An 11,904-nucleotide genomic window follows, 5' to 3' on the forward strand; every position below is an offset into this window, starting at 1 on the left:
CATCTCTATTATTCCTCTCCTTTTCCCAGACACAGACTTGCGCAAAGTTTAAGGCGTGTTTTTCTATTTTTTGTTTCAATCTGTAGAATTGCGACTGTCAAACGCGATTCGACTTTGCTACAGTTATAAATTTGATATTGTGTTTTATGTTAGTTAGAAATCATCCCAAATATATTTCTCGAAATTGAATTACTAATTGTGACAAGTTTTAGAATATTTTTATGAAAATATAGATATACATATAGTGTTTAGCAAAGAGAAATTTTAAATCGGTTGAAAATTGGATTTGTAGTGATTTTTTGAAAAATCTATATACCTGTCTTTTTCTCAACGCTTTTCTCTATGCAGCAAGTATGGCGGTACTGGCGTGTGACGTCACATGCCAGTAGGTCTTTCTCTGTCTAATCTTGAATTTCAAACCTTTATAACTTTGTTATTTGTAAAGGTAGTTTAAAAATTGTTTTTCTATTCGATAACAGGCATTGTGTAGTTTTAATTTATAAAACATATACAAAATAGTCAAATACCGTATTAGCGACAGTTTACCTGGTATTGTTATCGGGTGCTGGTTTGAACCTGGTCTCCTTTCTCACAGCCTCCCTAATTTCTTGCTCAAGTTGATTCTCAGACTCAGAGTCGTCTGATTCGGCCACTTGCGGCAACTGGTCCATGTCTATGCTCTTTATTGAATCTGGAAAGAAAGAACGACATCTTGAGAAAAAAACAGGACAATTATTAAAGTTTAATGTGTGCAAAATTTAAAATATTTAAAAAGCGTGCTTTGCCTTTTGATAGATGTATCATCGCGTGCGATCCTCAAGTCTAATTAGAACTAAAAACCAACTGGTTGTCACAAATTTCAGCGATACTGACCCATTCTTGCAACTCAAAGCAGCTTATTGTAGTAACGGAAAACGAACTTACTTGGAGACGAAAGGCCGGGAGGGGTTATGATTTTAGGTTTGATGTAGTTTGTGCTCTTTGAGAGACCAAAGCTATCGGCTAAAACGTCTGAAACAATAGTTTTTCTACTTCATATTTTTCCGTTAATTTCCCACCAAAATTATATAATGTAAAGTTTCCCTTTAGAGCACGGGACGAGATAAAGTACGGGACGAATCTCACTAGAGTAAACGGTTCTAGTCCCCGAAAATAAGTAAGGAATGATGGAAATCAATTATTGAATGCCATATTGGAATAAGTGTACCTGCAACGGAGACGCCGTGATTGTATTTCCGCGTGGCCTTGCCTGGCGCGCGGTCGGGCTCCGGCCAGGCCTCTTCGTCCGGCGGGCTGCCGCCGCCAGCGCCGCTTTCGTATTCCACCAGGTCCTGCAACCACGTCAGTTATAAAACCAAGTCAAGTTATAGTAGTCAAGCCAAGACAGTGCCATTCGTTCGCGTTAAGAATGCAGTGAGTTATCAGTACAACTTAATTCAGTTAGCACATAAAGGACAGGACACAACCGTTGCGATCGAGATTATGCGTTCAACTGATCACTGTGAACTTGATTTTCTAATTAGGAACGATTTGATTAGTTATTGGGTGTGGCTAGGCCGGCGGACATTGATTATTCATTGCATTCTTAACGCGAACGGACTGTAGTTTGCTGATTTGGCCCCATTTCGTGACACGCGCATTTTTTTTCCATGTTGCAACAAATAACCACAGTTTCTTTCTTTCTTTCTATTACAGTTGAAAGCAGAAGTTACCTGTAATAATGCAGTGAGCGCGTGGCGCGGCCACGGCGGCAGCGTGACGGCGAGCCGCGCCAGCCCCAGGATGCAGGACGGCTCCAGCAGCCCCGCGCCGCCGCACAGCGCGCACAGCCGCCCCACCACCTAAGACAACATTACAAATATATTACGGGTACGTTCCACTAAACGTCCGTCCCACGCAACGCCCTCGACCACGACCGCAAAAATTGCCGTTCCACCTAACGTAGAAAGGCCGCTGGCAACGTAGGTGAATGTTATAGCTGGAACGCACATTATGAGCGTTGTGTGCTCGCAATATAGCATGGCGAAAACATGCAGCTGTGAAGGCTGTGAGTAAATAATTCGCATGGATTCAAGTAAAATTTAATTCAACAAGTTTTTCTGTGAATATATGTTGTGTTGTGTTTGTTTTTGACAAAACATACGAGAGATAATGACTCGGAAAGTTCATCAAGTACTGATGACATCTCTTTCGAATTTTCGCCACGTTTCGGTGAAAGCCCAGACACCAACATTGTGTGGGCGAAGAAGGCGTGACGCAATCGCTTTCAGTGACGTCATCTATGAGCCGCCGCCTGATGCTGATGATGACGGCCGTACCTTAGCGGCCAGCAGCAGCGTGTCGGAGCAGCTGGCGCTGTCCATGGCGAGCATGTGCGCGACCAACGCCTGCGCCAGCGCGGCTCCCAGCGCCGGCGTCACCGGGCTGCGGCGCGCCTCGCCGCTCGGCTCTCCCTCTGAACTGCTACGCTTGCCCACCATCGCCATGCGGGCTTTCAGCTTAAAGCAGGCGCGCTAGAACAACAAACAAGCGCTCAAGTCTGTACATTCGAGGACACTGAATCGCGTATCAGAGCGGGACCATTTTAATCAACTTCGCTATGACTTCTTAGGCAGATGTATAGAATGTCGCTATGACATCAATATCACAAAAATTCCACCTTCATACGCGATTCAGTTTCTTGCAATAAATTCGTAAACTTTTTCGGATTTAAATGCGAAATTAATTTGACAACTTTAACGTTCAATACAAGTCAAATGAAGGCTTGTAAAATGGTGTTTTCCGGTACCTGTTGTTCCTCTAAAGCGACCTGTATCCCGCGGCGCGCAGCTTCGAACTCCTGCATCTGATGCAGCAGCTTCTTGTGCAGCTTGCGGCGGTGCAGCTTGCACTCGGCGGCGCGCGGCGACGGCGCGCCCTCCGCGCCGCCCGCGCCCGCGCGCCCGCCCGTCACCCACTCCCATCTGGGAAATTTAATGCAATTAAATGAGTCTCTTGCAGGTGAAATATCGCTAGATGGCGTTAGTATCGTGAGGTCCATTTGAGGTTGCGGTCGTGCGATTGGATCATATAGTTGTTTAACCAATCACAAACGTGAAGCAAATGGAGAAGTTGGTCAGTGGACCTCACGATGCTAGACGCCTACTAGCCCCTCACAGAAACCCAGATTGTTTTGTGCGGATGGAGGTCAAGTTTTTCTAAAATTATTGATGCAGGTTAAGAAACGTTCAATAAATTTGGTCGTCGTTGAAATGTCGTGCATAAACGTCGCCCTAGATGAAAATATACTGTAACACACCTTTACTGGGAAGCTCATCACGCTCAGACTTACACCACTAGCTGAATTAATCCAGTGGGTGTAGCAAGGATAGTTTTCTACTTCTAGAATAAAACAATATCGTCGATTACAACTTTATCACATTGGCGATTTGCGGGCGAATTAAAAGCGAAGCGAGCGCTGAACGCGTTCGCTGAGAGTGCGCAACGCTTTCGATGCGGGCGTTGAACAATTTCGTTGCGAGCGCTCAACGTTACGCCACGAGCGCACTGCGAGTTCGCCGCGTAGAAGCCGAGGCGCTTTACGCTGCTAACTCGATAGATAAGGCTGTAAAGTGGAGCTTAGTCCTACTATCACTCCTTGGATTTCCACCAACCCCAGAGACCGCCAAGCTTTTGAAACCGTAGAGTCCGCAGGATCGCGATTGCTTGGTTGGGGAACAGTGCAGTACACACACCTGGCGTGCTTGGGCGGCGGCGCGGGCTGCGCGTCGAGCGCGGCGGCTAGCGCGGTGAGCACGGCGGCGGTGACGGCGGGCTGCGGCCGCGGCGCTCGCAGCAGCGCCAGCGCGCGTCCCGCCAGCGCCTGCGCCACGCCGCCCTCCGGCTCGGAGTGCGCGAACAGCGACTTGCGGCTCATGTACATTATCAGCACCAGCACTCTGCCAACACAATACTCTAACTTACAAACAACACTTTCAATTGACTGGAGACCGTAAGTCTATCCTAACTCACTGGAAATACATGCAAATGCGAGCATTCGCGTGTTAGACAATGAAAAATAAATAGTTTTTTTAAGTTTCGTTCGTTTTTGCAATTAATGCCATGTTTAGATTTAGTATCATATCAGGTAAATACACCTTCCAAAAAATTTCCAGCAAAATGTCAGATGGTGCAGTAGTTGATAATCCAATTTTGTTCGGAAACGAGGGAGGTTACAAAAGTCACAAAAAAGTTCTCAAAACACAGACATTCGTTGCCCCGGAACGCATATTTGCCATAATTAATTTCAGATATTGCAAAAATATTCACAAAAATTATTTTAATTATGACCCGCACCCGCTAGGAAAAATTAGTAATGAGATTTGACATTTCGGAGACCTCACGCTACACTAGCGCCTCTAGTGGCGAATTCATTCGCGATAGCCCTCATTGACTGGAGACCGTATAGTCTACCCTAACTCACTGGAAATGCATGCAAATGCGAGCATTCGCGTGTTAGACAATGAAAAATAAATAGTTTTTTTAAGTTTCGTTCGTTTTTGCAATTAATGCCATGTTTTTGATTTAGTATCATGTCAGGTAAATATGCGGGTCCACCTGCCATCCAATGATAAGATTTCACAGGCAATAGATGTCTATATGATGGTGAGAGTAATTCGATAATCCAATATTTAAGCCTATACAGTGAAACGATGTTTATGCCAGTTACAAAACGTCACATATTTTTACCGAGCAAGTGTCATCATAATATTTATGACTTCATTGTCTCAGAAGTTTCTCCACGTCTGTCATATATTTATTGTTGGTTACCTGAAAAACTTCTAGGATTGAAAGAAAGAAAGAAATATTTTATTCGGACCTCGCACATTACATAAAAAGCATAAAATTAAAAAGGATTAATTAATTTTAGCAATGACGATTTTTTTTTAGAGTTTATATTGTAGACTGACCGGTCCAAGGGCAGCGGCGGCGCGTCGTGGTGCGCGAACGCATTAGCGAGCGTGTCGGCGAGGTGCGGCCCCCACCAGGCGCCGCGCGCCGCACAGCCGCGCCAGCAGCGTGCCCAGCGCCGCGCAGCCGCGCCCGCCCCACTCCCACAGCAGGGGGGACACGCCCGTGCACCACTCCAGGCTCACCTCCTGGTGTTGCTGCACAAATATTACAAATATAACAATCATCTGATGCAATCTGCTACAGAATATCTTTTTAGGATGCAAAATAAGACCAAAGGGAACCTTATTGATGGGAACAACTAGAATGTTAAACCCGGATTTTTAATCCCATGGAAAAAATGTAAACAAAGTTTCGTCATTGCCAAAGTGACATTTCAGAGGATCTCAAGGTATGGGGCAGCTAGAAATATTATGTTAAAGTTCTGTTGTAACCATGTTTTTTTCTGAGCCTTTTTGCAGACAACTTAACAACAACTTATAAGTCGTCTTTTGACCGAGAAGTACTAGGACCGGAGTCCATCCTTTCATACAATAATGAACTATAAGATAAGATAAGATAATTTATTCAATACGAAACATAACAACAGTTTCAAAAATAAAAATAATCTATATTAATAATTTCGTCCAGGGGTACGGTAGACTCGAACGAAAATGCACATCAAATTGAAGAGCGTAAAAAATTAGTCGATCCGAGTCGACAACATATATCCGCAAAATTCGGATTATGGAGAATTTCGTTAAATTCTAATGGCACTGACAAACAAACCGCAGTCGCCATCTTGGGTAGTTAATAAACGTTCCGTTTCATACTAGCTAGCTCTTAGATACGGCTCGCCTTCAATACATCGCGTGCGTCACGCCAAAAAAGTATCCATTACAAAGAACTGTGACTCATGTGACTGTGTAAAACGAAACGTCTTGCCGGAAAACTTGACCAGGATCTTATCAAAACTCAAAACTATCACCAACTACCTTCAACTATAACTATCTTCAGTTGTTGACGTTTGTTCCGAGTCGACAAGTTGTAGGTAGAAAATTCGGATTTAGCGAGTATTTTCAATAAAAAATGGAATAAATTACTGAGTATATATAATGGCGTTGCGAAGTAAACATGTCAAAGTCATCACATCAAAGTGGCGTGAGTGTCACGTCATCACGTGTCACAGGTTTGCATTTCGTTCTCCATTGTGACCTTTTAAGGCCCCACACACGGTACGATTTGTCGATTTTCATCAGATCGATCGTACAGACGGATCGTACCTTATATGGGGCCCTTTAGGTCTAATTTCTTTGATTATGAGACAGACATACGTAGTCGGTCCCAAAGTTCTGTCACTGGCACATTATTTTTAAATTTAAAACATGATTTTAAGAAAATTTGATTGAATTCCATTTTTGAATGTTTGTCAATTATTTTAAAACAATAAACAGTCATTCGCTGCAATTTCTCACGATGGAGTGGACGTTGAAAGAAAACCGAATAGCTGTTTTAGCATTGCACCGCTGTGGGCACTCGCCAAGTACCATTTTCAAGTTGCTCAAAAATGTAAATATAACGCTTAGGTTTGTGTACCGTACGATTGACAGGTACAATGAAGTCTCCAGTGTTGAGGACAAGAAAAGAATTGGCCGGCCTCGCTCCGTACAAAACACCAGCAGTGATCAAAGCGATCAAGGCACGCATAGCAAGAAATCCTGTCCGAAAACAGAAGTTGATGGCTTTGCAGATGGGTGTCAGTAGAAAAAACCGTCAAAAGGTTTTAAACGAAGATCTTAGTCTGCGAGCATACGAAAAATAGAGTGGGCACTTACTTAATGCCCGTCTAAAAACAATAAGGTTTAAAAGATCCCGGAAGTTGTTAAAGCGGTACGCGAAAAATCGACACGTGATATCCTCTTTACAGACGAAAAGATTTTCGATATTGAAGAGAAGTACAATAAACATAATGATAGAGTGTACGCTAGGAGCTCTGAGAGTATTCTCTGATCTTATTACGGGCCAACTGAGGTTCATTTTTGCGAAAAAAGGGGTCAAAAATCAGTGCGAAAGTGTACCAAGAGACGGTTTTGGATAAGCATTGTCAAAGATCTGCCCAACACGCTATTTTCAGGTCATAATTTTGTGTTTCCAGCAGGATTCTGCGCCAGCACACAAAGCCAAGACCACTCAAGCCTGGGTTGGCCGTTAAAAAATCGACTTTATAAGACACGAAGATTGGCCTTCCTCCAGTCCGAACCTTAATCCTCTGGACTTTAAAATTTGGCAGGTCTTTAGAGGGGAAGGTCTGTGCTAAACCCCATAAAAAATTTGGAGAGCCTGAAGTCATCTTTAAGAAAAGCAGTCGCTGAAATAGACATGAAAATGGTGCGTGCTGCGATAGACGACTGGCTGCGCCGATTAAGGGCCTGTATTAAAAAACAAAGGAAGTCATTTTGAATAATTTTAAGTACTTAAATTTATTTTTTTTATTAAATTGTACTTTAAATTGGTATATAATTTATTAAAAACTGATTGGTACTTTTGTTTTTATCATTATTTTCATTTGTGACAGAACTTTGGACTGACGACGTAGTTATTTGGGCAAATAAGATTTAGGAGAAATATCTACTGGTGAAATACCGATACGTAGGTTAGCCGTTAAAGTGTTTGTGATAATAATTAAGGCTGGGAATATACGTCAGATTTTTCGATAAGTACGACAGTCTTTACTGGCAAAAATTTTTTTTCAAACATATTATTATGAGTCTACATTTTACCGAGCGAAGCCGGTTTTCATCTAGTAGAACAAGATTCACTGGAAAACGATTACGAATTCAGTCCCGAGTGTAAATGCATTGAGTGACGCCTCGCGTCAAGCGGCCCACAACTTAATAACCCGGGTGTAATACCAGGACAATAAATAAATTATGCATACGAAAACAGTATTCTCTTCGTAAATTAATATATCAAAGTGTAAATGCCAAAATAAAGATGTCCGTTATTGTCCATCAATAACTTTAAATATTTTATCTTGATTATGAAATACAGTTTTTTTGGAAAGTCGATTTCTGATCTGACAAATGTGGAATTTTTCGATAACGGCAACACCTTTGTTTACATTTCTTCCATGGAATACCATGTAAGAAAAATCCAGGTTTAATATCGCTCGGGACTCTTCAGTTCGGTTTTCTTCATATGCCGATGATTTAAATGAGAAATAAAACCTATCCTCTGTTTTGAGTTCCGAAAGACATTAGAAAAATAGTTTGTGTATCCGTCTGTCGTCACACAATACAAATAACAACAAAACGATTTTCACAGTATAAGATCTTGTTGACAAAAAGCCAAACAAAATGTCAAAAAACAATTTTAATGTTTTTAAGGGAGGCTTGGCCTTTTGGAACTGACATGTTCACTACCTATTGATAAGTTCATAATAAATAAAGATTAAAAAAGGGAGGCTTCTTTACAGCCAAGAGGGACGGGGTTTACCTACCCGATCGAACCCCCATGTAACTTTGTTAAGATAAATACTGCATTTTTATATTATTTTTAACAAAAGAACGAGGAGCCACCAAAGTAAGCATTTTTTAGAAAAAAACTCACCACATTATCGACTTGGAAGAAGAAATACAGCAGCATATCGACTATATTCTCGCTTATAACCCTCAATTTGTCCGTAGAAGCTTTTTCGAGGAGCGCTTCAGGCGTAACTTGTCCGCTGTTGATGAGGTCCAGGACTTGCTCGTTGCAATCAGAGTTATTCTGCAGCTTCTTCACAATGTTAGTGCACGTGTGAAGTTGCTGTTGGAGCTCTATGCACTCCTGGTACGCGGCTAGGACCTTTGGGTCGGATTCGTTGTGGAGATTCAGGTAAGCCATCATGTGGGCTGCGTTGCCGTTGTAAAGTTCTAGGTAGGGATTGAGGAGGTCCATCAGTTTGCCTGTTGCTAGCCTGCAGGGTAAAAAAAAAACATTGACGCATCCTTTAATAAAACTGTAAGATTATGTTTATGTATGTATGTATGTATGTATGTATGTAAACTCTTTATTGTACAAAAGAAAAGAAACAAAACACAATTGACAAACTTTGAGATAATTCGGATCACTTTCGAAGAAAAACAACTATTTTTTATAAACGTAAAAGCTCGTTAGCTCCGCAAAACCGCAAATCTCACTGACAAAACTTAACTAGAAAATTCCATTTTTTTTTCGAAATTAACGACGGACTACACCAATAGTTTTGGTAAACGTAACATACGATTTTTTGTCACTCGATGAAAATGACAGCTACCTGTCACGTGTCGCAGAGACTTGCTCTCAAATGTCCCCATTATTATCATCAATCGATCAATTTTCTCGCAAACAATATAACAGCGAGAAAAAAGTTTAGCACTACTTTAGTCCTCACGACACGAGAAGAGTTAAAATGAACTTTTTTAGTTTTCCGACGTAACAGGCACCACATAGCGTACTCACCTAAACCGGCAAGTAAGGTCCTGGTGTAGAGCGTTGAGCGCGTTAACAGACGCTTGCACGTTAGCGACCTCCGCCACCTCTCCGTAGAACCAGCCCAGCGGGATCTTGCACTTCATGGCCGACATGCCGTAGCGGCCGATCGTTGTTATCTGCAATGTGGTGACGGGAGTTAGGAATCATAAACTTCACTCAAAAATACGAGCTAAACTAAGCTAAAGCTAAGTAATACTAAACTAAAGTAAAATCAAAGAAGAAGAAGATCGAAGTCAAAGTCAAAAGGAGGAGGAGGGGGAAGGCCTTTGCTCAGCAGTGGGACAAAATAGGCACAATAATAATAAAAATGTAGGCTTTAACAACCATTTTTGAATGTCAAAAAAAATGTAGCACAGGTTCGGAAAAACCTCCGTTCAAGTTCAAGAATTCGGCAAGAAACTCAACGAGTCCAAGCACAGCAACAAAAAAGTTTGTATTAAGAATGATTTTTCCAACAAACTTCAGAGCATGTCCTAGCTCTATCAAACTTTTTAACCAAATATTTACGTACCTTCATGTACCGACAGAGCGGCGGCGGCTGTATGTCGGTAAGCACCAGGTGTTTGCTGGCGATGTCAGTGGCGAACGCCAGCTTCACGCAGTCCGTTTCCTCGCTATGCACCCAAGTGTCGATGCACAACGTCACCAGGTCCGAACACGAAGGGATTATCTGTTAGAAAAAAATTGTAGTCTTTTATAATGAAATGACAAAAGCAAGACAAGGCAGCACTTGTGGTTGGCTTTTAGTGAATTGTTCATTTTTTATATATTTTATAAATTAAAACTTCACAATGCCTGTTATCGAATACAGAAGCAATTTTTAAGCCACCTTTACAAATTACAAATGGACATAAAACATTTTGACAAGAAATTGACAAGAAATCAGTATTGTCAAGAAATTATTAACCCTAAGGACGAGATCATAAAATATAAACTACATAAAACATCCAAAATTTATTGACGTCAGGAAAATGTCACGAAATTTTGTGAGGAAAAAATCTTAATTTTGTAACTACATCAAAACTTTCTATTGATCCAACAACAAAGATTATCTGACTTATTATCACTTTTACCACAAAGTTTTGTATATATTTAAAAACAATATTACTTTTTTTTGTAGTGAAATAGCTTCAGGAAAAATATATTTTTTTTAATCAGTGGACAACTGAAAAATTTAAAATGGACAACTTTTTGAGAAATAGTCAGAAACGTTAAGCAATAGACCCTCTGATCTCTAATTAGAGTGGACCATTAAGCGTTCAGCCCTCACCACATCAGTCAGCCGCACGCAGTGTCCCAAATCCAGCACGATGTAGCGCCGTGCGCCCGAGTGCATACGTTCAACAACGAGCGTGTGCTGCGGCACGCGGGTCACGAGCGCAGCCCACGGTATGCCGCACTGCTCCTGCTCCTGATACATAAATATAAAGAATAAGAAAAATTTATTTCATAACAAAGCGAATAAGTATAAATAAATATCCGAGTAATTATCTAAATATACTCAGCGGTATTAAATATATTGACCCGGATAACTCACATCTTAAATCGAGTTTAGCTAAACATGTTTCGGGCTAATCCGTAGCCCTTCGTTTAATATGAGCGAGTCTCACGGTAGTTTCATGTTCAATATACTCAGCGGCACAAAATTTGGCTCACTCTACGTACTAAATTACCTATCAGTGCATACGTTTGAGGGCCAGGTTTTTTGCCGCTCAGTATATTATATATAATGTTATGAAAAAGGAATCCACGCAGCATACGTCGGACCACGAAAGGTACTCGACGCCGATATTATGTAGATCCTAGTTAGTTAAATCATTGACACCATTTGATCTATTTTCAAACCTAGCAAAGCTTGTGCTATGAGTGCAATCGAGTTTATAAACTTGTGAGCAAAAATTTGATCAAAAATATCTGAACACGACTATTGTTAACGGCGTAGAAGCGTGTTCAGATAATTTGATCAAATTGTTTCTCACAAGTTTAACTCGACTGTACTATAGTGAAGTAAATCCTGACATATTGCACAACTAAGGGTGAAGCCAGACGAGCGTCATTTGTTGAGCTGTGAGTCTCGCGTAATTTCTGCTGCATTCAGTTTTATACAAAAGTCTAATTTGTGCCACACGACGACTCGAAATGTGTTGAATCATTATGAATTCGGTTCAATTGAATGCAGCAGAAAGCACGCGGCTCACGACTAAAAAAATAACGCTCGTCTGACTTCACCTTAAGAAGTTTATGAATATTGACAATTTATCATAGACAATAATGCAATGTGTACTTGTTGCGTGCGACAGAATAGTAAGTAGTACTTTAAGGGGCTGTTTCACCATCCATTGATTAGTGTTAATTGGAGTTAGGTGTGATGCCGTCTCTATTTATTTTGTTCGAATAGACGGAGACGGCATCACATTTAGCAAATTCAAATTCAAATTTCAAATGATTTATTCAGTAAAT

The 11,904-nt window shown here is 41.2% G+C and overlaps 1 protein-coding gene across 1 annotated transcript in view; it reads right to left on the bottom strand.

Annotated features, from left to right (window-relative positions):
* Window positions 1-11,904, bottom strand: part of LOC141432842 (dual E2 ubiquitin-conjugating enzyme/E3 ubiquitin-protein ligase BIRC6-like) — a 123,874-nt gene that overhangs the window by 42,025 nt on the left and 69,945 nt on the right. The window contains 13 exon segments of the mRNA XM_074094638.1: window positions 547-691; window positions 925-1,011; window positions 1,208-1,331; window positions 1,713-1,841; window positions 2,319-2,513; window positions 2,789-2,963; window positions 3,735-3,938; window positions 4,950-5,032; window positions 5,034-5,147; window positions 8,539-8,887; window positions 9,412-9,560; window positions 9,956-10,114; window positions 10,715-10,855. Coding sequence (XP_073950739.1) covers window positions 547-691; window positions 925-1,011; window positions 1,208-1,331; window positions 1,713-1,841; window positions 2,319-2,513; window positions 2,789-2,963; window positions 3,735-3,938; window positions 4,950-5,032; window positions 5,034-5,147; window positions 8,539-8,887; window positions 9,412-9,560; window positions 9,956-10,114; window positions 10,715-10,855 — 2,054 coding nt within the window.

Source organism: Choristoneura fumiferana, chromosome 11 (assembly GCF_025370935.1).
Source record: "Choristoneura fumiferana chromosome 11, NRCan_CFum_1, whole genome shotgun sequence".
Lineage (NCBI taxonomy): Eukaryota > Metazoa > Arthropoda > Insecta > Lepidoptera > Tortricidae > Choristoneura > Choristoneura fumiferana.